Here is a 27,784-nt window from a genome sequence, read left to right on the forward strand (position 1 = left end):
AACCACATGGGGGCTAATTAAGATTACAGATACCCAGTGGAAACAATCTAAATGTCCACTGCTGGGTGAATAGATAAACAAAAGATATTATATGCACACAATGAATTCTTATTCAGCCTCAAAAAGGAATGGAATTATGATACATGCTACAACATGAATGAACCTTGAAGATACTATGTTAGGTGAAATAAGCCAGTTCCAAAAGGACAAATGTTGTATGATTCCACTTCTACAAGGTCTCTGGAAGAGGCAAATTCACAGAGACAGAGAGTAGAATAGAGGTTACTGGGGGCCGGGAAGGGAGAATAGGGAGTTACTATTTAGTGGGGATTAGTTTAGCTTGGGATGATGAGAAAGTTCTTGAAATGGACAGTGGTGATGGTTGCACAACAATGCAAACACATTTAATGCCACCAAAGTATACATTTAAAAATGGCAATTATGTTATATATATTGTACCACAATAAAAAAAAAAAAAAAGAATACAGATGTCTGGGCCTCACTCACTGGAAATTATGATTCATTTGGTCTGGAAGAATCTGAATATCTCCTATCAGCCCTGGCAATGCTGAGGCACATCTAGGCTCAGGACCTCTGTGTTTTACAGAAGACAAAACCAAGGCCCAGAAAGAGGTGGCTTGGCAAAGGTCAAGTAACTAGAAGTGACAGAGCTGGGAACTGATTCTGCATCTAATTCCAAGTCTAGTCCTCTTTCACTTCATTCTTCAAATGACTGACAATTTCTATGCCTATCCTCTAATCCACATGCCTCAGAGCACAGAATTTCCTTGTCTAGATGCCTGAAAATATTACCCTGGCTTTTGCATTTAGCTCCTCAATGTGGGCTTGCTTCTGGACGTTTCAGGCTGTTACCTTTGCCTTCTCGGCCTCATCAAGGTGGCCATACCACAGCTCCCAGAACCAAAAACATCAAAAACTCAAAGTGCATTTTTATATCTGATCCCTCTGCCTGCCCCAGGTAGGGCTCAGAGAATGCCCAGACATTCTCAGGTAGTCAGAGGGCTGCCTCATGTGGTAAACATCAGCTGGTCAATGCCCAAGCATGTCTGCAGATAAACATCTTGAGCCCTTTAACCACCAAGCTACTAGAAACATAATTAGCTGGCTCCAGTGTAAATAAGCTCATCTGAGTGAAGGATGCACTAGAGTTCATGGACATACCAATGTACTTCGTTCACCTTCATTATCATCAGTACTGCTAAATGTCAGCCTCTGCAGCAGATTTCTAAGGCAAATACATATTAGCTCTCAAGATGAGCTTCCTCTCAAAAAGAGAACCTAGAACATTTGATCTCAAAAGAAAAAAAGTACCAGTTTTTTTCTGAAGATAAAGAGAGTAATCTCTGATCAAGACCCAATAAGAATGGTTATAATTGCTACATGATGATCATTTTTAAAATAAAAAAGAGATGCATGTACATTCATGCGTCTTCATAAAGAGATACATATAGACATACTTTCAATTTTGCAGTTGCCAAACTTAAGCAGCAAATCAAAGAGAAGCTGGACAGGCGTTGGGGGCTTTTGTGTCAAATCATTTCTCTCCTGTAGTTTCTAATGATGCACCCCAACTCTCCACTCAGAAACCCTCACTTTATTTCTTTTCTTGGTCTGATATCCTCCATGAAACAATGCCATTCGAAGCCCCAGAGGAGATCGGAGTGTTTGGATTCCAAGACATTTTCAGATGATAAGCATCACTATGATTTCATTCCTATAGTGAAATACAAGACAGGAGAGGGGGAAAATCATCTTCAAGTGCAGAGAGGTCTTACTCTTCATGGTGGGCAAGTTACAAGCAGTCACAGAATAGTTTTAAGAGTGGCTGCAGAAAACTCAAAGCCAAATTAGAGGTGTGTTCTATACATTGTGATAAAAGGAAGCAGATAATCATATAAAATTGATGGTCACTAGGAAATCTGAAGTCATCATTGCATAGTACTATTGGGTAACTTTGCACAAGACAAGGAAAGAGCTACCAAAAATTACATTGAGGTTATCACCAAGTCTGTTAACACTGAAACACGCTACAGTCAGTACCACATAAAAATACACAGAGGTGTTGGTGATTTTAAGGACTTGTTTTAACCTCTATGGAATTCAGTGAAGAAACAGTAAAGTATCAGGAATCTGGGACTAGTTTATAAACATTCAGCCATTTTTCATTCCTGTTTATACATTGTTATTCTCTCCCTCGAATTCTTACTCAACTGTTTTAAGCCATGCAGAATTCCAAAAGGACTTAAGATGTGTTAAGATGCATATGACTCAATAGTAATACACTAAATATGCAGTTGACTTTATGAGTACTAACTAGGGAAGACTGAAATTTGGTCCAAATTTTCCTATCTTCCTCCTACTCCCCTTTTTCCAACATATATTCAGTAGGCCACCCCTGTGTGCCAGGCAGTGATCACAGCTGAGAATACTAGAGTCGCTGCCCTCACAGAGCATCCAGTTTAGTAGGCGTTATGGAAAATCCAAATGTTAAATCACAATTGTGCCTCCTCTTAAGAAGGAGGGATACTTAATTTTATGGCAAGTGGCTGTGGAGTCAAGGAAGTGATGCCTAAAGTGAGAACTGAAGAAAGGGTACAGGTTGACTAGATGACATCGGATGGAAAAGCAGTCCATGCAGAGGAAACAGCATGTGCAAAGCCCCATGGCAGGAAGTGGGCACAGAACACAGGGAAACGATAAAAGGTCTTCTATCTGGAGAAGTCCAGAACAAGAGAAGGATAGAGGTTAAGCAGGAACCGGACCTTGCAGGGCTTGGTGGCCATCAGACCAGAGGAGGAGAGACAACGGCCAAGAGTCAGCATTTGTTAGCACTTACAGTGTGCAACACGATCTGTAGGCTATCTTCTAGCTCTAAGCACCATTCTCCATAGATGCTTCTACTTGCCATGCATCTCAGAACTGCTCTGAGTATGGGTGTTAGAATTCTAAGATGGACCCCAAGATTTCTACTCCCTAATATATCCACCTGTGTAATCCCCTGCCATTGACTGTGGGCAAGACGTGTGAATGTGATGAATGGCACTCCCATGATTAGGTTATCTCACCTAGCAAAGATAAAGAGATTTTACAGGTGTAATTAACATTCTTAATCAATTTGACTTTGAGTTATTAAAAAGAGAGATTATCCCGAGTGGGCATAACCTAAATGAGCCCTTTAAAAGGGTCTGTAGGTCAGAGAGATGCTCTCCTGCTGGCCTTGAAGAAGCAAGCCATTCTATAGCTGCAAGGAACTAAATTCTAACAACATGAGCTTAGAAGATGACCTTGAACCTCAGATGAGACCCCAGCCCTGGCTGACCCTGAATGCAGATTTGTGAGACCCAACTAAGCCATGACCAGAAGCCTAACCCACGGAAACTATAAAATAATAAACGAGTGTTATTTTAGGCCACTACATTTGTCATTACTTATTAGGTACCAATAGACACTTAATAGACCATGCATCAGCTGAATGGTGAGAACACCTGTGTTCTAATACAGCTGTCAGACCCATACCTGATTAAAGCACTTTGCCTATGATACAAAAGGGAGACCAGGGCCACCAGCCTCTTCCACCACAATGAGAACATCCTCAAGTTGCCCACTTTAGAAAAGTGAAAACATGCATCCAAGCCAGCAGCAAGCCTTGGAAATCTAATCTTCTAACTTAAAGGCAACCACAAACTCTTCACTTAAATTGCCTTCCAAAAATCTTACAGAATTTAAAAAAAACAGAAGCCCTGAATAAATGGGTTGGGACAAATCTGACAGGGAAAGCTGATCTGTTTTATGTTTTCTTACTAGTTTTAACAACTAAAACAGATTTTTGTGAAGTATGATTTTAATGTTAACAAGATTTTTTTAAACAAATAGGGTCATTTTTACTTAAATGCCAAAATAGCCTGGTTTATATTATGGAAAACCAATCTATGAAATATAACATTTTATACATCTTTTTTCAGTTAGAGAAAAAGAGGGAGAAAAATAAAGCCCTCTAGTTATTTGTTATTTTTTTTTCCTGTCTTTAAAAACCTATAAACAACCCCCACTCAAATTTCTGGGGCTGAGTAGATAAAATTAGTTATAGTGCATAAAGTTAAAATATATATGCAGGCATTCCATTAATCTAACAACTTTCATCAAGAAACATATCAGAAATTCTCCTAAGCTCAAAATCATGGTAAAAATAACAGTGGCCCTGGAATTGAGTAGCTCAATGGTGGAATGTTTTTCAAAGCAAGGCAATTTCTCGGGATGTTTTAAGTGATATGTTAGGGTCTCAGCATTAAAACTGCTAGAAGTAAAACTAATGGATACTTTCATTTGGTTGAAAATGAAACACACACACACACACACACACAGTATGCAGAAGCTGGCTCTGGAAGGATCCCCAAGAATCTGGTAAATGGTTATCTCCAGGAAAGGGTACCAGCTGGTCAGAGTGAAGAGGGGGAGAAAGCCTTACTGTGACCTTAGATGCTTTGTGTAGTTTTAATTGTATGAATCCATTCTCTATTAAAAATATTTTAAGAAAGCAAGCACATACATACATACAAAGGACTAAAGCTCATCTAATAAGAAAGCAAGCACATACATACATACAAAGGACTAAAGCTCATCTAATAAGAAAGCAAGCACATACATACATACATACATACAAAGGACTAAAGCTCATCTAAATTGTCTCACGGGAGCACTGCTGCCGTATAAACAGTCATGGATACTAAGGAGGAAAAAACGGTTAAGTTAGGGGTTCCGAAAAAATGTCAGTTTGTAAGAAAAGCCACCGCCTCCTAAGCCACATGTTGTTTTCAATCACCTCCACAAAACTCCTCTGCCCATATTTTTCCTCTGAAATTGCAGGCTAACCCAGACTATAAAAGCCCATGGAGGGAGAAGGGGTGTGGCAAGGCAAAGAAAAAATCGAGGTCAGTATGGCTCTCTCTCCTTTATTTCTGGAGCCCTCCTGATTCTCCAGGTCTCTCCCCCCTTCTTATCTCACACGCAGTGTGATACCAGGAATAGGAGCACTGGGAGTCTAAGTCCCCTCCCCCACCTCTCAACAACTATGGGATCTTCAACAACATCACTTCATATCCCTAAGCATCAGTTTCCCAATCTGTTAAATCAGAGTAATAATAACCATTCCCTTGGGGCTAAATATAAAAATATCTATAAAACCTAAAGATTGGGATTTGTCATTCCTTCCAAAATCTTCTCTAACTATAGTTCACAGTATAGTTTAAATGACCGTTGGAGCATTAACCTGAGGACAGCTCATTCCTTATTTGGGATGTGAAAGCTGGGGCAAATTGTATCTGGGCAAATCACATATAATCATTACCAAAGAATTTGGTCATGTCTAAAAGAAAGGAAAACAGGTTGAGGAAAGAGCCACTCTTTCATTTGGGCAACAATCAATGCACCCTCAGGACTGCCAAAAGAACTTTGGTTAAAAGCAAACAACCAGATTTGCACATGGCTAACAGCCTTTCCAACTCAAAATGTTTAAACAATAGGACAATTTGTCAACATAGGGAGGGTGACTATTTTTAAATAAGTTTTTTTTTTAACGTTCATTCCTATTATATGGTAAGCAGCTGCCTCCCTCCAAACAGCCACAAAGCAGTATTACAAAAAGCATGGTCATCTTCCAGGTCACTCTCCAAACAGCACTGAAAAGAAGCCCTTATTCATGACCTCGTATTATATAAAGGCAGCCTATAGTTAATAATGTTCAATCTTTTACCATTATTCATAGTTCCCTTTTACTTTGGTCAGTAATTGGTCTATATAAATGAGCCCAATCTCCCTTAAAATTCTCCATGCATGCTGCGCTCTCCAATCTTTATTTATCAGAGCCCAGGATTGTTGGCCTGATTTTAGAAATCAGTATGCAAATATTTATATTTTGCCTCTTTCCTTTCATTTCATGAAACATCATAGGATATTTTTTAAATCAAATACAAAAGTTAAACTATTAAAAAAAAATGCAACCCATGGGATCACGACCCACAGAAAAATAAGACAAAGCACAGAGAAATCAAAGACAAGGAAGATTGTGGAAAATAAATCCCACTTGACAAATGAAAGACTATTCTCTTATATCTCTCATCAAAGTATTGCAGACAATTAATATTTCATGTTCTATATGAAAAAAGAGGATGGAATTTGACCCATAAATGTTGGAAACACACCTTATTCATTTACAATCCACTAATAAAAAACATACATTCAGATAACAAATACATTATTGTTCATAAAAGAACCCTAAATTAAAGGGTGAGTCTAAGTCCAAGTAAATACAGAAAAGCTGCCAAAACCGTGTTTGTCTCTCAATGATCTCATTTGTTTTCATCAAACAATATTGAGTTTTTTCAAATTAGATTAATCTTTGCCCTCTTGTTAGGCTATTTGGATGAAATTTATAACCCCTTTAACATAAAATAATCTCAGAAGTACACTGAAATACCTGCTTGAGAAGAACTAGTTATAATTTACTTACTTTTCTGTTTTAAGGAATATTTTGACTTCATAACAGTTAAAAACAATCTGGTAAGCTGTGCCATCCCATAAATACCTGGCATGTAGATCAGTAAATACTTGTTGGATAAATGAATGAAACATATAAGCAACCTAATTGAAGCAAACAGGAACACAAATGCACACGTGCATACACACACACAACACACACACACACACACGCAACCTTTCTTTTTTTTTTTTTAAAGATTTTATTTATTTGACAGAGAGAGAGACAGCGAGAGAGGGAACACAAGCAGGGGGAGTGGGAGAGGGAGAAGCAGGCTCCCCACGGAGCAGGGAGCCCAACGCGCGGGGCTCGATCCCAGGACCCTGGGATCATGACCTGAGCTGAAGGCAGACGCTTAACGACTGAGCCACCCAGGCGCCCCCACACACAACCTTTCTAAGAATTCTTCTGAAAATATTAATTTTGATATTTCCGTCTGGAAGCAGATCTATCCTACAACTTCCTTTTCAATAGCAACATGTTTTTCAGAGGAAAATAAGTTGAAGCCATGATAGGATTCTATTACATTTTTATCTGATCCCTTCTCCCTCCCCCAAACAATCAACAAATCAACAAAAACTTATGCCAAATTTGTTTTAATTCAGTAGGTCTAAAGGAAATCCCAGAAACTGGTATTTTATCAAGTTCCCTAAATGATGATGAGTGGCAGATAATGTCTAAGAACTATTTCATGTCTCTGTGTGTACCATGACCTTCACCTGGGAGCTTTCCCTTGAATAGCCCTCTTTGGATGTGATGAACTCCTTGTTCATGCAAGTGAGCCGCCCCTTCTAGAAAGCCTTCCCTGCAACACTCCCCAGTCCCTTGCGCATGGGCAGTCCTCCTTCCCTTCACTCTGGTTCACCTTCTCTAGAAAACATCCCCACTGGACACTATCCCTCTGCTCCTCGGTAGAGCAAAGTTCTTGAGGGCATGGACACTCTCTGGCTGAGCCGTGGGTCACTGACACCTTGGCAAATGAATGATTTAACTTCTCTGGGCCCTTAGTTACTTCATATGTAAAATGAGAAAGATAGAAATTACCTCCCTGCTGTGAGCACTAAGTGGTGAGTGTAAACCAACTAACACAGTATCCTGCATGGTGGGAAAACAAGTCCCTTCGGGACTACTACTCTGAAGATAATAGCGAGCCTAAGGTCTGAAAACTAATCTTCAATTCCACACCTCACTACCCACAGAGGGTCAAGGACACTAACTGGAAAGGCAAAGCCCGTGGCTGTTAGAAGCCTCGGAGTCAGAGCTCTTGGGAGATACAAGCAGGTTCCACTTTTAATCACACTGGAAGGTGATCCATGTATAAAAGATTGTGTTTTCCTATAGGAATAACATCATCAGGAATGTGTGTTCCTCATCAGCAGCCTGGCCTCAAACAAAGAATGGGAATAACTTGTCAAGACCCTTAAAGAATGGTCATGATCATAAAGACCAAGATCCAATAAATATAAACATCTGTAATTATTTAAAGGAATGAAATTAGGCCCCACATAATCATAAATAAGCTATGAACACTAATTACAGAAGTGGCCAAATATATGATGGTGCACATAGAATAAAATATGGGCACAAACATAGACATTGCATAATATAGGATTTTTATGTGGTCCAAACTTCTTTAAGAGACAGTCCAAGAGGGGTGCCTGGGTGGCTCAGTCATTAAGCGTCTGCTTTCGGCTCAGGTCATGATCCCAGGGTCCTGGGATTGAGCCCCACATCGGGCTCCCTGCTCGGCGGGAAGCCTGCTTCTCCCTCTCCCACTCCCCCTGCTTGTGTTCCCTCTCGCTGTGTCTCTTTCTGTCAAATAAATAAATAAAATCTTTAAAAAAAAAAAAGAGAGAGAGACAGTCCAAGAAAGAATGAGCTAATAATATGCCTTCTCCTCTCCATACTTTCCACATATTAGAAGTATCAAAACAAAAAGTGACAACCTCAGAGCACTTTCAAATGCTTCAAATGCGGACTACATTTGATGATTAGGATGACAAAGATACCAATAATGGTATTTCTTATTGAAAGATCATTCTTAGAAATGTGAGGCAAGGAAAACATTTCCCCCTTTCTTTATCTAGCCTCTGTTCTAAATTTAGTCAATTCCAAACTGCAGTTTGCCAGCATTGGGCCAAACTCTGTGAAAATAGTATCATTCGAGTCTTAACTTGTTGACAATTGTCAGTGCTTTCTAGAATACGCTGAAAAGCACGAAAGCAGTTGATAGCCCTCAGCTAGGTTCTTCACACTTGCTACCATTTCTCACCAAACCACAGAAAGGGGAAGGAAAATATCCCCTGTACTAGGGGAGGAAGTCCAGAACAGGGAAGAAGTGGGATACGAGTGTCCATGTAGCAGTCTAAAATGAGGAATCAGCAGGAGGGGCAGAGGCAAGATTTGAAGGCGAAGGTAGCCAACATGTCTAAATGTTGCCACGTGTAACACTCACTCTGCCTCCTCTCGCCCATCCCCTCTCAGGAAGAAAGGGCCTAAAAACTGTGAGGGGAATAGGAATGGAACTTCCTTGGAAAAGGCTTGCCTCGTTTCGAGCCCACCGAGTAATGTCCTTTTCTTTTTTGTTGTTTTTTAAAGATTTTATTTATTTGACAGAGAGAGACACAGCGAGAGAGGGAACACAAGCAGGGGGAGTGGCAGAGGGAGAAGCAGGCTTCCTGCGGAGCAGGGAGCCCGATGCGGGGCTCGATCCCAGAACCCTGGGATCGTGACCTGAGCCGAAGGCAGACGCTTAACGACTGAGCCACCCAGGCGCCCCAAGTAATGTCCTTTTCAACTGAACATTTGCACGCCTCCCCCATGGCACATTGGGTTCCAGGTTTCTGTCCTTAAGAAACATACACATGTGTGCATAGCAGTCATGGCAAGCTGGTTCCCTTCTTAGCAAAAAACCAAAAATCTAAACATCTATCAGTGGGGAGATGTTACATAAATTACTGTACATGTATGCTTTGGAATCCATATAAGGGTTGAAAAGCATGAACTGGCACGGGAAACTTCCTAAGTCCTACTATTGTTGAAACACTTTTAAAAAGCAAACTGTAAAAGATTATGTAACATTTAATTCCATTTATGTAAAAATAAAACCATACATACGAAATTACGTATGTATGTATATGCATGTATGTGTGAATAAATATGTAATAAACTGAAGAAGGTCTGGGAAAGACCCAATAAATTGATGAGTTGTTATTTCTGAGAAGAGTGGATTTTTGTAGTTCAAATAAGACTTTTTTTCCCTCTTGTTTAAATTTTTTGGTATGATAATGTATTAATGTAGCAGGTATCAAACTGAAGTTAAAATTATATAATTATGCTAGAAAGGGAAAGAGGAAGAGAGAAAAGTCCCAACGAATGATGGGAGATGGGTAACCAGTTCTGGTTAACCATCGAGCTCTCCCCCACTTATTACACAACTGAATAACTGGGAACAAATTTTTTTTTTTTTTAAAGATTTTATTTATTTATTTGACAGAGAGAGACACAGCGAGAGAGGGAACACAAGCAGGGGGAGTGGGAGAGGGAGAAGCAGGCTTCCCGCCGAGCAGGGAGCCCGATGTGGGACTCGATCCTGGGACTCCGGGATCATGACCTGAGCCGAAGGCAGTTGCTCAACCAACTGAGCCACCCAGGCGCCCTGGGAACAAATTTTGATAAAACATTCACCAGTACTTCAACATTTGAGTTATATTTTCGTGGTCATTATCTATTTTACTTTATCTCTAACACCATCATTGTAGTAATATATAATTTCCAAAAAGAAGGGGACATAGAGTCAGAGAAACACAATGGCCTCACAGCTACAAAGGGCAAGGAGGTTTTTCACCTCGAAGATGTGTTGATCAGAGTAGATATCAACCAACAGCCTCTAAGTATGTGGTTCTCATTCCTTCATCAAGAAGGCTCACCCTCTGGGCGCCTGGGTGGCTCCGATGGTTAAGCGTCTGCCTTCGGCTCAGGTCATGATCCCAGGGTCCTGGGATTGAGCCCCGCATCGGGCTCTCTGCTCCTTGGGAGACTGCTTCTCCCTCTGCCTCTCTCTCTCTCTCTGTCTCTCATGAATAAATAAATAAAATCTTTAAAAAAAAAAAAAAAAGAAGAAGAAGGCTCACCCTCTGTCCTCCTGTCCTTTCTTCATCTGGTAGCAGTGGTTCTCAAGCCTCAGCCTCCATGAGAGGCCCAGTGGAGACCTGGAAATGTAGACTCAGGGACCCAGGCCCAGGGCTTCTGATACAGCAGGCCTGCAAGCCTCCTGGTGAGACCACACTCTGTGCCCCATCTCCATCGTTTTCTAGTTCTGTGACCTTGGGGAAGTCACTAAACCTCTCAGTGCTACCATTTTTTCATTTGCAAAATGGGGCTATGATAGTATGTACCTCACTAAGCTGTGGGGATTTCATGCCTGGCTCTGAGTAAGGATTACCTGTAGTAGCTGCTGTTATTTTGATGAAGAATATGATGATCTCAGTTACTATTATTATTAGGGGGCAAGGCCCAGGAATCTACATTTAACAGGTGATTCTGCAGTCCACTGCATTTTGAGAATCACTGCTTACACTCATGATTCCCTCAGGTAGGAGAAAGGACAGACAAAAAACAACGCTCAAGGAAAGTCAAAGCAGCTAGCCAGCTTTCACTACTGCTTCACCCAGTTAGCAATGCTGGATTTCACCTTCCTGCATGCCTGCTGATGGTAGAAAGCTCTTCCAGAAGGGCTCTCTCTGCTGGGAAGCCTGGTAGGTCCACACCCTCCACCCATTCCACCAGGTCGATACGTGTTGCACTCACCTCTCCAACAGGCCTGACCACACTGTGGCCTAATCTGTTTGGTGAGCAACTTTAGAATGAGACTTAGGTGGTACCCCTGAATGTAAATGCCCTTCAAAATACAGATGAATTAAGTCCATCAGCTCTCTGCTTACCATGCGTTAACTCATCCAAAACCAGACGCTCCATTTCTTTGCTAAGGAAAATTAATTGCCTATTATTCCCTGATCTGATCAAAATTATTTGACCCTGAGACAATCTTGCCTAAACATCACTCTGCTCTAAAATACAGTATTATCAACAAACTTCTCATTAATACGATTCCTTCCTGAGTCACCCTCCTTGAATCAGAAAAGCCAAAACCCCCAGTATTGGCCTGGAGGACGCTGTTTGGAAAAGGACTTACGAAAAACACAGCTACTGTCTCTGAATTTCTGCTGCACACTAAGGGTTTGTTGTTGTCCCCCCCGTGTGAACAAAGGGCACAAAAGGGTTAAGGAGAGGGCCATCCAGATTCCTTTGGAAACCAAATCCAGAATGGTCTGTGGGTTAACACTAACATTTTCTCTCTACCCAGGTAATGCTCCTCTTGATTCTCTCTTTCCTGTCCTTCCTTCACTGTACCTGCTCTTTGGTTTCAGCTGTTTGGCTTTAATCTTTCCCAGTGCTAAAATCCAAGATACAACCTCGATGCCCAAAAATGGAGAATGACCCAGTGAATGGTGATACCTTCCCACAACAGAATCGTATGTACTGGGTGTTATACGAAAACAATGAATCATGGATCACCACATCAAAAACTAATGATGTATTGTATGGTGACTAACATAACATAATAAAATTAAATTAAATTAAAAAAAAAAAAAGAATCGTATGTACCCATCAAGGGCCAATATTTCCAAGTAAGTTGAAAAGATATTATGCCCTGAGGTTAAGTGGAAATTTTTTTTTAAATAATGCAACATAAGTTCTAAGATATTAGCTAGATTAACACTCTTACACAGGAAAAAATACAGAAAGAAATATACCAAATATTAACAATTGTAACTTCTGGGTGGTGGGATTATGAGTAAATTTATTTTCTGCTTTCCCACTGTTCAGACTATTTTTCAAAGTTTCTTCTATGAGCATATGTTACTATTCTGATCAGAAAAACATAAACCAGTAGCTATGAGCACATACAATTGTGTCTCTTAAAATCCTGGAGACAAATTCTGTGTGATGGAGTAGAAACAGAGAAAATGAAGTAGGTAACTCTAACATCAACCACCAGAGCTTGAGAAATCTGACGCATTCATGAGTCTCTCTCACAAAGGACCACCTCAGGGCAGGTTGGGGATTTTGATCTCCCCCAAAAGCCTGACACCACTATCAGAAAGAGATCTCAGGACACTGAATTCGCTGGTCTATTCTTGGGCCCAGTTTAATTTGAAGTAGCTTATCTTCTTAAGCCCAAAAGAACACTCAGGAAATGGATGTGTCTTGGGTGTCTCTTCCCCTTGGAAGATTAGGATAATCAGAGATAAGCAAGAATGATTATGCAGAAAATAGCAGGACAAGCAGGAAAGACAGTGACACAGTACAGCAACAGAAAGTTCCCTTCTGTATCACAGTTAATGGGGAAATGAACCAAAAGCCTTGGGCATGTTCCCTTAACACATGACCCCTCCGCTGACACCTCCGTTCTGTGGTAGCCAACTGGCCTCTCACTGGCAAGGCAGCCTTGCTAATCACGGAAAGATAAAGATGGCAAATAAGCAGTTTAAAAATGAAAGAATGAAGAGAGGAGCTTCTTCAAGGTGAAACAACAGTAACGTGGACACACATCGGCTTGCTAATGTGTTTTCACTGGAATCACTTTATCTGACCATCTGCTTGGGAGATTCCTGACAAATGAACATTTCAGGCCTTGCATTGATAGCTCTCGGAAGTCACATGGGTAAAACATCTGACTCCCATCTCACAGGAAGGGGGTGATAGATAAACGGTTGATTGAGAAGGCTCTGAAAAAATATCATCCACCCTACTTGTCCCTGTTCCAAAAGGCTTTGGAAGGTATGTTTTTTATAGTCAAGCCCAACAAGTATTTAAAGAGCACCTACTATACTTACATTAACTGAGAAATGCTTACACACCAGGCACTGTGTTAAGCACTTTGAATGGACCTTTCCATTCAATTCCCTCCAACGCAATTATTATCCCCATCTTATAGGAGGGAACTGGGGGAGACAGATTCCAAGTCTCCACCTGTTCAAGTGGAAATGCTGGTGTATGCTTTTTCCTGGGCTGCCAGAATAAATTACCAGAAGCTTGGTGGCTTAAAACAACAGACATTTCTTCTCTCATAACTCTGGAGACCAGGAGCCCCAAATCAGGGTGTTGGCAGGGCCACACTTCATCTGAAAGCTCTAGGGAAGAGCCCCTCTTTGCTTTCTCCTTCCTCCTGGTGACTCCAGGTGCTCCTCGGCTTGTGGTGGCATAACTCTAATCTCAGCCTCTGTTGAGTTCTATTTCACTTTTTTAGTTTTTATTTTTTTTTAACAATTATTATAATTTACTACAATAACCATGGTTATTAATAAGTAATTGGGCATTAATTCTTGAAATGTGGATTTTATGTAACAGTGCACTTTGAAAAGTTCACAGGATCTTTGTTCAACATGGAGACTTGTGGGTGGTCATTAAAAACGGGCTTTAGAACATTATGGAACGACGAAGTCATGGAGATGAGTGCCACATGCCGGGAATAGAGTCAACGGTACTATAATAGGGTACGCTTGTATGGTGAGAGACGGTAGCTACACTTGTGAACACAGCAGAACATGTAGTTTGCAGACCACCTTGCTGTACACCTCCAACTAATGTAACTCTGTGAGTCAACTATACTTCATTGAGAAAACATTTTTTTTAATGGGCTTTAGTTGGCCTGGTATCTGTAGAGTTCTTCTGATGGTTTTTTAAACCTCCCCACCATCCAAAAAAAAAAAAAAGTGTATATTCTTCTGGGGGATACAAATCACCTGGTACTAGGTCAAGATCTAGTTTAGTGGTTTTCCCATCCAGACTGCACACTATATCTCTTGGGAGCTTTTTATAAAAAAAGGATACCTAGCCCCCTCCCCAGAACAACTGAACCGGAGTCCCAGGAAACAGAGCCCAGGTATTTATCTCTGCCTCTTTCATAATATGGTTGTCTTCTCTGTGTGTCTGTCTGTCTGTCTCCTCTTCTTGATGTAAAGACACTAGTCATATTGGGTTTGGGGACACCCTCATCCAGTATGACTTGATCTTCACTAATTACACTTCCAAAGATCCGATTTCCAAATAAGTTCACATTCTGAGGTTCCTAGTGGATGTGAACTCTGGCAAACACCGTGCACCCCGGGACTGCAGGATTCCAGCGTGGCCGTGTGACTCCAGAGCCCACATCCTGAGCCACGATGCTCTCGGTGCCCCTGAGGGCCCCACCCTGTTAGACACTGGCCACACACACTCTAGGTGATGTCAGACTATGACCTGGCTCCCAGCCCCGAGGAGCTAATGATTTACTGAATGCAAATGAGGTGATGAAGGAGGAAAAGCACATACTGGAAATACCTCTGTGGACTTCTGTGTGCCACAGAAACATGGAGGGGAAGGGACAAGTGATGGCTGGGGGCTTGAGCATCTGGACCCATGGGGAGGAGAGACCTGAGCTGAGGCCAAGAGGCAACACCACGAACAGCATGCTCAGGAAAGAGTGCATGCCCTGGAGGACCGTGGGAAATGAAGTTGGTGTAAGGGTATTTTAGAGAGGCTTCAAAGGCAAGGGAAGGAAATTTGATTCAATTTGGAAGGAAAAAAAAATTAATCGGGGCCAAAATGATAAAATTCGGGCTTAATTTAAAGACTCCTCTGGCAGAGTAAGGCAGGGCAAGCGTGCAGCCTGGAAAAATGGCTGACACTTCTTGACAAAATAAGCTGTGCGCATGTGTGTACCAACACCCAGGGGCATCATGTTTGCATCTTCTCTGTCACATTTCAGCAACTTGCCTTAGAAAGTAAACCGAACATGCAGTATGTCCACCAAACCTTCACCTCTCCGTTAGGAGAGTCCCCGTTACTACCAACCTCCCCAAACTCACACACACAGACACTAGCTTCCCTCCCAACACCCACTTGCACCCCAGCCAAGAGCTGAGTGAAGAGGAAGGTGAGAAAAAGAGAAATAAAAATGCCAAAGCAGCAGCCAGAAGAGAAGGCGGCCAAGACATAAATCACCTTTGCACCGCTCACAACAGGCTCCCCTTTGCTTGATGGCGAGGGCACAGTCTCTCGACAGCACGGGGCACTTCTCTCTCTTACAGGTCACTTCCTTGTTCTAGGCAGAAAGAGACAAGAGACATTTGAAAGAAATTCCAAACAGAACCCCCCAAATGCTGACACATGTCTGAGGTTTTGCTAGCCTCCCTCTTCCTATTTTGCTTTCATCTTGGCAAGAAACACTCACGCAAGCATTTTGCTCTCTCTGGAACAGAAATATTCATCCAGAAACACAGGACTTTTGAGATTAGGGGCACATGAGAGAGGAATGAAAAGTCCCCTCTTTAGAAACCAATGTCACCTAGATAACTGAATGCCGAGAGCAAAGCTTTCTCCCACTCTGTTCTAAGGTTTCTTTTTAGTACACACTATAGAAATGATAATATTTGTGTAAATCATATTTTGCCCATTGGGCTACCTGGGCCAGGACTGCATCGTGAGAACAAAAATATTTGCACACAGCCTTCCAACAATCCTTAATAGTAGAGTGCATTAAAATGCAGCAATCTAAAGTTCCAACTCAAATAATGACAAAGTTGAGTATTGAATCAGCTCAGTAAGAGAAAAAATAATATTCCCCATGGCAAGCAGAGACACAGTCGTCAGTGTTTTATAACCATGGGACAGCTGCATTATATTAGCACTTATGCTAATGAAGTGTGGTGAACATTTGCATCTTCGGTTTTATCCTGAAAGGTTAGCTATTAAAATGTCTCAGAGAAGATCCAAACATTATGTATATGCCTCTTTATACACAGGCTGGATCTACGTGTGCCGAAAATACCATGTCACAAAACTTAACAAGGTTTGTAAGTTTCTTCTATATGCTACATGCTAGGTGTTACGGCTTTCATTCCTATTAAAATTCTCTGAGATAAGTTTTATTACTATCCCCAGTTTATAAACAAGAAACCTGCTGCTCAGAGAAGGTGTAAGACCTGAGTAATTGATTCTCTTCTTTTCCCCCTTTTTGGTGTCCTTTATGTGAGAAGGGGGACTCATGGAGCTAGCCTCATTTACTCCTACAATCCTGTGGTCCTCATCCTAAGCTGCAAATCAGGACCCCTGTGTGGTACTTCACAAAGACTGGCACTGTTGCCCAGCCCCTGTAGCTCAGATCTGATGGATCCTAAGGACCAGGCCTAGATGTTTTCCCAAGCTCCCCAGGTAATTCCAATGTGCAGCCAGAGCTGAGAACCACTACTCTGCAGAGAGCATTCTTGTGCCCAGTGAGGCTGAGATGAGTTCGGGAGCTGTCCACAGTCCCTCACTGAAGGCAGATGTACCATCTGAACCCAGATGTCCCAGCTCCAAGCCCTCCCAAGTTGCCCTTTCCTCACCCTGTCCTTTCATAAGGGTGGTGGAATCAAGGCTCCCTACAAGTCACAGCCCTTCAGTGGATTCTCATAATTTTTCTTAAATTACAAACATAATGCGTAGTATGGTCACAATTCAAATTAAAGAGGTCTGTTTTAAAAAAATTAAGTGTCCCTCCACTACCACTAAAGTAATCATGAACAATGACCAGGTATATATACCGTTTGGCATTATTACCAGTGACTTCATTTGGCAGAGTACAGTTCCCGCAAGCCGTCGTTTGATACCGATGCCCCCCCACCCCCGCCCCAAGACGTCTGTGAAATGAACACACTTTCTGACCAGAACATCTGTTAGCATGGCTCATGCAAACCTGGCTGCAGCTTCAGGGAAGGGCCATCCCCAAGGGCATCTCCTCTCTGAAGGGAAAAATCCTCAGACATGGGGAGTTCAAAGCTCTGAGGGCAGTCACAGTGAGTGACAATTAGGGGTCTGATAAATAGGAAGATGCACACTTTCTTAAATATAGGAACTCTTTGCTAAATTAGAAACCTGGGAGCCAGTCAAAATCCGTAACAGGATCCCCAAATTCACAATAGCTTGTAACTACAGTCCAGCACAAAAGTTATTCCAACCAGATGGTTTGTAGCTTCACATCTGGAATTTTTTTTTGGTACACACACACGTACACAAGCACACACACACACACACCCCAAACCTAAACTTTAGTTGTAGGTTTAGTGGGGGATTTCCCCCCCCTTCTAATAACATTTGGAGTTTTTTTATATTCTACCAAACTGCCATATCTGATCATTTCCCTGGTGTCTAGTTGGCATGGATATGAAGCACATGCTTAGAATCCCAGGACCTCGAAGAAAGTAAGAAAAACTAGAGAATTGCTCGTAAGAGGCTGATTCCTCTGTCTCCTTAATTGAGTCCAGCAGCTACAGAGTAAATTTAAGCACAGGTTAATTAAGACCACTCGCTCCGCTTTCACTGACTTTGCCAAGACACCAACGCACTGGGCTCCAGCCAGTGGCCCTGGTGAGAAGTGGCGTACACAAAGCCATGCCTGCAGGGGTCCATCTCCACCGGCCTCCTCATCCCCCTGTGAGCCAGGTGTCCTCTGCCCTGAAGCAAGGCCAGGGCTCATTCGGTTCACTTTTCCACTCAAGAAATCTCTTCTGGTGCTGATTCGTACTTAACAAATACGTTCTATGTCCAGGGCTCTGCGCTAAGAATTTTATATGCATTATTTCACACACACACACACACACACACAAATCCACATCACCCCCATTTTACAGACGGGGAGCCAAGGTTAAGATTCTTGCCCAGGGTCACGCAAAAGGCAGATTTGGAATGCAAACAGAGGTCTGTCTGACTCCAAAGGCAAACATTTAAATGCTGCACTTTGCTACTTCCCAGGCACTCAGGATACGGACAAGAACAAAACAGTGTCCCGGCCCAGCGGCCCCAGGGGAGACTGGTGCCTCCCCTGTGGTGAAATGAGCTCTCTAACAGGAGCTGTGTCATCACCAACCATGGGAGGGTCTACAAATACCAGCTGCTTTCTGGTCATGAGGATGGTTATGCCATTTTGGATGCTGTGCCGATCGTACCTCTGAAAGCCAGACTGCCTTCCTTGAACAAACTATCCAGAGGTTCCAGCTTGGGTTTGAATCTCTCCAAATCTAAGCAACAGAGAGAGTGGTAGAAAAGCACTGGAGAAAAATGTCAGAACATTCTAAAAGAAACGGACCTAGCCGGTGTAGAAGAGTAATAAACCTTATCACATTTTTCATTCTCAGTCTCTGTCTCCCGGTGTTTATCCCTTTCTAGGGTCAGCCAGCCTGTGATTTACCTGCTGTCAAAGGCGTCGGCATGATTGCCTCCTTTCTGAGAGACCAAATATATCAAAACCCAAAACACAGCCTCTGGAGGCACATGAAATGAAGTGCCAACACGCAAAAATAAAAGGGGGGCATAGGGAGTAAAAAAGAAAAAGTCTACATGGCTGGCAACAAAGTTCTATAAGGTTGTGAGCCAAACCACAGCCTCAGCCACAGCCAAGTTCAAACAGGATTCCGGCAGCCAGCTTGCTGTGCCTGAGATCTGCCACTAGGTGGTAGCACAGAGTTCCCTGGGCTTCGGAACTGGGACGATGAGGGGCTCCCGAACATTTTTCAGTGTCTGGTGTGGAGGGACATGATCTCTCACTGAAGGCGGGCAGGGGCTATAGAGAAGATAGATAGCCGATCACCACTGTGAGGTTTTCCTGTCTGCTTTCTGCAACTAGAAAAAAAATGTTTTTGACATGCTTTTTTTGTTCTATTTCAAGCCAATGTCTTGAAGATATTTTTTTCTAAGATTCTTCCAGGACCAATCCTATTATGAAATATGGAAAGTATTACCTGACCTTTCACTTATATTTAAGAAATAATAATAAAATAGAAATCTGGAGAGGAAAACACAGCAGCTAATAGGATGAGACTGATCAGGGAGAAATGTCAGCTGACAAATACTCTATTTTTAGACTCTGAAACAGCATCACAAATCTCTTGAAATAAGAATTAAAACAAAAATACCTGGTGCCCTGCCTGCTGAGACTCCAGGGCCACGTTAGGAAGGTGGCAGACCCCACGAGTCTCTTCCTCTAGAAGATGGCATTATTTTCCTTCCATCCTTGTCTCTTATGAAAGCAAAGCCTGCCTTGGAGGCAAACAGCTGTCATTTGGCAAACTAGCAAATTCTAAGTGCCAGATCCTTTTTCAGAAAATCAAGAAGGCTGCGAAGTTGTTATACTTCTTTCTGCCCAAATGAACAACACTCAGTATGTCAATGAAGCCTACAGACCAGGTTGTATCAGAGAGGAGATGAAGGGGTGAACAGTGGCTCTCTTCCTTAAATTAGAAACCCTGCCGACTTGTGCCCCTCCCAAACTGCAAACCTCCATGGGGGCGAACCCATAGTAACCCTGAATGGTCTGTACCCTTCATCATCGGCTACTGTCCAGGGGATGGATGACCACTCTCAGAAGTATAGGTACTTAGCCGTGAAGTTCTAGAGCAGCCAAAAAAAAAAACCCAGGACGTGACACCCAGGCCATAGTACTCAGTGCTGCTGGAGTGAGAAATCATGCCACAAGCTTCCCCTCTAGTCTCCAGAAACGTCTACAGTGTTGGAGGCAACAAGACGTCAGACACTGGCAGGTCACACAAAAACTCCCGTGTAACTTCTGGCATCAAGTGAGAATTTCACCTTGACTCAAAAGCCATCGTGGTCGGTGAGCACAGATAGGACACGGTGACCCTTAATCGAATTATTTTTATCAGTGAATTTATCTGAAGTCCACACACGATGATGGTTCACTATTTGAGTCTGGAGACTGCTCACAGAGGAATTTGTTTTTAGGAATACAAATGTCTTGTGTCAAGCTTCCCCAGGAGGAAGGTTGATCCGACATCAGCACATGTATACTCTGTGGAATTTCTAGCCTCCCCATGCATGAAGTCAAAGAGGTCAACTTTTCCTTGAAGTTCCCCATTGTAACCCAATTCCAGCCCCAGAAGAGCCAAAGGGAACTTTATGGTGCTTTTGAACGCAGGTCACAATTTCTCCTAGGCAATATTATAAAACTTCTCATAAACAGAAGAATAATACTTCATGTTTACATAGCACTTTTCTTCTAAAGAGCTCTGCAGACATTATTTCATTAATCCTCACAGGTTTCTTAAGATTCGCAGATGGTGGAATGGCACACAATAAAATTAAGTGTCTCAGGTCCCTCGAAGAGCTAGCTAGCAGTGGACCTGGGAACACAGCCTGGTTCCCAGGCCTGGATTAAGGGGCCAGCCGGGGAGGTTAGTTGCTAAGGCACAGCATTAAAATTTATGGGTGCATCATATTAGAATTAGGTTAGCTCCTACTCGACTATTGAGATTTTAGGAATAGATTAATATATAGCTGAGCTAGTCTGGAAATTTTCTGGAAAGAGGCCATCTGGGTCAGACAGGCGAGGTCTCCTGCCCTTGTTGTAAGGTAACCAGTTAAAGGTGCCACACAAGGGCTGGGCGGAGACTTGGGCAAACAGACCTGACTGCAGAATGTCACAGTTCTAGAATACAGAGATGTAGGCAAAGGCTGAAAGAAAAGACCCAGAAGGGACAGGTTCCATTGGTTGTCAGTGGCTTTGATAAATGGGACATAAAATATAGTGATTCTCTGGAACATATGGTCAGGGGAAATCCTTTGCAAGTGAGCATGAGCACTCATAGAGGAGACAACACAAGTTTGTACCTGCTCCAGCCTGTCTCCTTTGGACAAAATCTGTTCTGAACCTCCGAGAAAATAATCACTGGGAGGATGGGGGGAAACCGAGATAGTTCAGTGGTTGGCAGTAGCAGTATTAAATTTGATTGATGATTTATTGTCTTAATTAAGCTTTTACTTGCTTGTTCTTTATTACTGATAGTACAACTGACTTCCCCATAATTCTTGCATAGAATGAGCTGGAAGAAAAAAAAGAAAAGGCAGTTCGGTCCACTACAAAGCCTTAGTATACAAGATGAGGCTCTGAGCCATATCTCTCAGCTCAATGAAAGTAGGGAAAAACAATGGAGAGAAAGAAAAAAAAATTAACAAAACCATTTCTAAGATGAGGAAAGGGTGTTTGATAGGGAAAATGACTCAAACTTCCCAGCCAAGAGAATAGTCTCCCAAAACCTCTTTTCTTTCCCAATCGATGAGGTCCTAAGATAGATACAAGAGGTGGGGGATGTCTGACGTCTGTAGGAAAGGCGGCAGGTGTCAATGGCCCTTGCTTCTAATGTCAATTAGCATTTCCAGATCTTTCTGAACCCCCAACCTCCACCACTTTTGCAAATCCCTTCCATAGCCAGAGCGAGAGAGCTGATCCATTGCTAACCAAACAGTGAAGCGGCATATAGTTTTCTGGGCAGCTTGCTGAACTATTAAGAATAATAGCACCTGGTATTTATAGAAAATCTACTATTTACCAGACTGTGCTAAACATGTTTTATGTATTGTGTCCTTTTTAACCCTTGCATCAAGTCTCAGGAAGGTACCAATCTACCCCTATTTTATGGATAAGAAGACTGAGGCACAGAGAATGTTAATGCCTTAGCCAGGTTTACACATAGCTAGGAAGGGCAGAGATTCAAAGGCAAGACTCGCTGATACCAGAGAAGGTGATTTAACCACTGTGCTGCACAGCTTGGTTCAGAGGCTAAGATGAGCCATCTCTTCCTCGTCACTAGGAATCTAAATGTTTGCCTTTGCTAAGCACTCCCCATTTTCAGACTATTATAAACCTTAGTGGTTTATGGTTTCATTTGGATCACACGAGTAAAAATAGTGCATTTTAAGATAGACAGATTAAGTCTCTGGCTTGAAACTCAGAACGAGTCTCAGTCTCTGAGGACCCGGTCATTTGCAAGACAGATCAGAACCTAGATCCGAAGCCTCCACGTCCTCTCATTTCTTCCTGGATTTGAGCAGGAGGGTGCCTCCCGCGGAAGACTGGCAGCCTCCAGAGGCTATCCTTTTGGAGTCTAGAGGTAAAAATACCTTGCAAGAATATATTTTTGGAGACTTAATGTGAAAGCATCTTGCAAGAACATCACACAATTCATCGCGCTACATCTGGGAGTGTTATTCTTTCTTCCTCCTGGCTAGGCTCAGCAAGCCTTTACCCCAGAGACCCGGACCCTGGCAAATGCCGCCTTCCCCGGCCAGGCTAACAGTGCAAACTCTGAACAAAGCTGCTCTTGAAGCTCAGCCATTTAAAAGACTTTATGAAGCCCACTGGGGCCCCCCGATTATTTTGCAACAAGTCATATCCCATGAAGAAATTCACTTCTCTGCAACACAAAACAGAGGGAGATTAAAGAAAATGGCAGGAGGGGCAGGAGGGGTGGAGAAAAGAAGTAAGACGCCCTGCTGTTCTGTCTGGCCAGAATCGTGTCTTTTAGTACCCATGTCCTCTACAAAGACGATGTTCTGATGATATATGGCCCTAATACATCACTAAATGACAGTGCTCTCCTGATATTGTACCTTGAAAATATGACACGTGCCAGCAGAAGCAACGGGGGATTAATAAGGAGGCCTTTTCATATTTAACTTACCTGACATTTCAATTCTTTTTTAATGGGCTTTAGTTTGTTGGAAGGGATTGTTTGGGGTCTTATGCTGTTTAAGGATGTAGGTCTGGCTTTTTCTTTTGCCTTTTCAAGGAACTCTCAGAACAAAGAAACACAGACCATTAGAATGTCCCAGCTACCCAAGTACAACTCTGATTTAAAACAGGCCAGTGTCAAACAGCTCCTCATTCTGTTTAATCATATTTTGAAATAGAACCAAAACATTAGAGATGGCAGAACACAAAAGAAATAACCACCAAATAAAAATAGTAGCCCAAAGAAAGTAGCACTGCCTGGTTTTTATTAGACTGTACATCGTCTGAGCAAGGGGTCAGCTGGCAGCTCCACGCTCACGGAACTATAATGGATGGAACCCAGAGTAGCCAGTTTGGACCACCGGACGCCGTCACAGATGCAGCTTTGACAACTCGGGCTCCCAGAAGCAGGACGGAAAACCAGAAGGTGGACCTTGTCCCCTCCTGCCAGGGGAGAGGAGCCAGGTGTGTGAACTGAGAGGAGTAAAGGTGGCCATCCTTTCTTTATTTGACCCCAAGCTTACTCCTCTCCCCTCCCCAGGCAAAAGGGAATCAAAGAGCTGGGATGTGGGATGGATCTGGTACTCCAAGAAAATGTCCACGTGCTCCTGACTCGGGGCTCGAGAGGGGCTGGAGCCCTGCAAAGCCTCAAACACAAGCGGTCCAGCCACCTCTCCCAGCACCTCTGATTATTTTACATTGCTGTGCGCCCTTCAGCACATGAAGAATAATGAATCTGGTTCTTCCTCCACCCGAAAAGAAAACAAAAAGGAAAGGGGAGATAAAATTCTACGAACATCTGTCTGCATTTCTGGTGAGTTCTTTTACTCTCCAGATCATGGGAGCCCAACTCCAACCACCAGCAAGACCTATGACGCAGAGGGCAGAAGCCAGCTTCCCACCCTTTGGGGGACAGCATGGAGCTTGCCCACCAGGTTGGCAGGGGGACTGGAGAGACTGAGGAGTGAAGGTGAAGGAGTTAAAAACAATAATAAAATCGGAGCAACTTCCACTGGAAAGGCTGCAATATGATGTTCAGGAAGGACAGATGAAGATATGACTTCGGCAGTGCCTTTTCTGGCCCACGGCCATGCGAAAGCTGGGCTCCCTGGCCATACAAAGGGGCTGAGAACTCAATGAACCCTTTTAGTAGTGCACATAGATGATTCTCTGCCAAGAAGGAACATGTCCGAAATATGCACGCAGAATGTCTTAGACCCCATTTGTGTCCTGCCTGGGTGACTGGCGGTGGCAAACCATGTCTTCACGTGGCCAGCCCTGAAAGGTGCCCCCCTCGTCAGCACAGGCCACTGCCTGTGTCACCCACAGTGGGTGGGACTCACCAGGTCCTCAAACGCCCCCGACTCCTGTGGGTCAACAACAAGCCACTGAACAGATTTTTCATAGGACAGAACAGAAGCGTTTTCACAGGTTGCGCATGAAAGCCCGCACGCTGTTGGGAGCTACAAAAATACCTTCTCTTGACAAGTAAATGGAGCTGACATCACAGGGAAGAGGCAGGGCGGAGGGGCTGCTCGCAGTCCATCTGTCATCTTGACAAAGTAACTTTCTGGTCACTAGTGAGACACTTTTAAAGACATCTGCACAATTGACCCCGACCACCAGCAATCACAGAGGCTTTCAAAGGGACCCCTGGGATGGCAGGCTTTAGAGCTGGTTCCTACCGTCCTGCCTCCGGATAACGGTAAGGGCGGTGTGATGCATCAGGTGCTGGAAAGATCCCTGTTCCCAGGTCGTCCTCACATCGATACTGACTACAGAGGGTGTCTAGTGAGCCTGAGGAACATCAGATGGGGGAGCAAAGGGAAGCATGGGACCTCTAGCTGGCTGGAACTGAAAAAGCCAGACCCAGATAGCATTCCCATATGAGGACAATTCTGTGAGCTAGGGTTGGTCTGACTCATTCACCAGGGTCATTAGCAGCATGTTCTCTTCACCAAGGCCTTCCCAAGGGCCACATGCAGGTGTCAGAAGAAACTAGAGAAGCCACAGATTTATTTCATAGGTTTAGAATGCAGTTTGAATCCACTAGCTTTCATTTTCAAATTCATTAAACAATCAACAAATGCAACCTTTGCATATAATCCACATTTGATTAAGGTGTTATAAAGAAATAAAAGTTGCATCTTGCAACTGTAAAATGTCTTAGGTAAAGCATAAAAATACCAACATACTGAATTTTAATTCATATTCCAAAACTGATAATGATCATGCTACCAAGTATGAGCAGAAGAAATTCTTTAAAAAAAAATAGCTTTCTATAGGAAAAATTTTGTTTTATAATTGTTATTGTTTATAATTATATATTTTACTCTGACTATATTATTGTTTACTGGCAACAACTTTTCATCTTTTAATGTATTTGTATAATTTCCCTACCAATCAGACTTGATATGCAAAGTCATGTGAGCTATGAAAAAGGCAAACCATTATAGAAAAAGCAGAATTTGGAGTAGAAACGAAATTTCATGATTTAATTTTGGTGGTTGGAATTAGTTAGATCTTCAAATTATGGAATCAAAAAAATTAAACACGAATAGCACATCCTCATTTATCTGACCTATAAGCACTGACTGGGCCCAGCATTGTCTCAGGCCCTGGGGGTACAGCATGAACATCAGATTCGACATCCTCACATGGCCGATATTCTAGTTGGGAGACCTACAGGAAACCAATATCTGCATGGTAACAGGCACTGACAAGGACTTTGGAGAAAATGAAGCAGGACAAGGGCACAGAGTGACAATGTGTACTGGGGAGAATGGAATCCAGTCAAGATGCTTTCTCTGTTTACATCCTTACCCTAGGTGATTTTATGCAGATTCATGGCTTAAAAACCATCGATATGCAGAATGTTCCCACATTCATGCCCCCAGCTCTCTCACCCTTCAAGTGCAGACTCCTATCCAAATGTACCCATGAATGTCCAGGAAGCACCTGCCACTTAAGATGGCCCCAACAGAGATCTCTGTCCCACCCCTCCCCTAAATCTTTCTGAGCCTCCACTAAGGAAACATTTCCTCTGAGACCAGAGTGAGGGGATGAGAATAGGTAATATATTGGATAAGTATGTTCCACGTACAGGAAAGAACAAACGCACCCTTGTGCAATGGAAGGGGAGGCCGGAGGCAGCATCAGGAGCCAGATCTGGGAGGGCCGTGCAGACCACGGTTATACTTCAGACTGTGTTTCGACTGAGATGAGAAGTTACCAGAAGGTCTTTCATAAATAACTGAAATAATTGGATATATACTTTTAAATGGTCGCTGGTTGATAATATATCATCCAGAGGCAAAAAAAAAAAAAAAAAAAAAGGTGATCATGGAGGTAGTCAGAAATTCTCAGGTATATTTTCAAGTTTTGCTGTCAAGATTTGCTAATAGATTGAACATAGGGTATAAGAGAAAGAGGAATCAAAAACCCCGTGGCTGACGGCCTGAGAAAATGGAACACTGCGGTTGACATTGCTGGCTGGAAAAGACTAGATTTGGGGAAGGGGTGGGGCAGAGATCTCTGTTGGGGGCCACCTTAAGTCAGAGGTGCTTCCTGGACATCCATGGACACATTCAGATAGGAGTCTGCCCTTGAAGAGTGAGAGACCTGGGAGCATGAATGAGGGAACATTCAGCATATCGATGGTTTTTAAGCCATGAATCTGTATAAAATCACCTAGGGTAAGATGTAAACAGAGAAAATGTCTTGATTGGATCCTGGGGCCCTCCAATATTTAAAGTTTGAGAAGATATGAAAGACCCAGCAAAAAAAAAGGTCCAGGAAGGAGTAGCCAGATAAACAAAATTCTTATAAATCCATCATGCAAATCTAAGAGAATACTACACATGCGAAGTCCTTCCACACACACACACACACACACACACACACACACGCACACCTGTACCAAATCACTGCCTGAGATTATTACATGAATCCAGTGACCACCAGGGGTCACCTTCTTGCAGCACCTGCCACCATGCCAGATACCTAGAGACCAGGATACTTCAGGATGGACCTGTCACTGTCAGCCATTGAGGCTCAGTAGATGTCTTGGCCGCTGCTGTGTGCTTCTTGCCCCTACTGCTAATAAACACCATGCCTGCCAAGCTACATCTCTGAGGAAGTAGACTCAAGTTTAGGAAAATTCTGACTGGCTAGAAGAGTTGACAAGAGGACCAATATCCCCAACTAACAAGGCTCAAACCCACCAGAGCCTAGTGACCAAAGTCTAACTGAGTATTAAGGAAGACTGTGGGAGGGAGAGAACATTAACCCTTAGGAGTAATGGAAAGAAAAGGAAGGGAGAAATCCTTTAAGTTTTCCTTCTCAGTTATACTAAGACCTAGAGCCAAAGTCCTGGGATGAATAGAGTCCACAGTCAGACCCTGCTTTCAATTCCTGATCAGCAGCAAATGTGGCTCAAAGCTGGGAGTGTGATCTCATCTACAGCAGGGTAACTAGGATAGAGGGATCTAGGGAAGAGGCCTGGACTCACAGGCAGGCACTGGCCAAGAAGCAGGGAAGCCAACACCCCACAACCACTTTGGGGCTCACTCTGGAAGTGAGCAAGAGGCAGAGAGGCCAGCGGAGAAGCTGGAGCTAAAGATATG

The 27,784-nt window shown here is 42.9% G+C and overlaps 1 protein-coding gene across 4 annotated transcripts in view; it reads right to left on the bottom strand.

The window, feature by feature from the left end:
* The window catches only part of BMPER (BMP binding endothelial regulator), a 249,704-nt gene that overhangs the window by 205,062 nt on the left and 16,858 nt on the right, over positions 1 to 27,784 (bottom strand). For all 4 annotated transcript variants that reach the window (XM_045864437.3, XM_045864436.3, XM_064575064.1 and 1 more), the window contains exon 3: positions 15,602 to 15,701. In XM_045864437.3, the coding sequence (XP_045720393.1) occupies positions 15,602 to 15,701 (100 nt within the window). The remainder of the gene's footprint in view (positions 1 to 15,601; positions 15,702 to 27,784) is intronic.

This window comes from Mirounga angustirostris, unplaced genomic scaffold, assembly GCF_029215605.1.
Source record: "Mirounga angustirostris isolate CCGP_5_RB_7025 unplaced genomic scaffold, mMirAng1.0.hap1 SCAF_12, whole genome shotgun sequence".
Lineage (NCBI taxonomy): Eukaryota > Metazoa > Chordata > Mammalia > Carnivora > Phocidae > Mirounga > Mirounga angustirostris.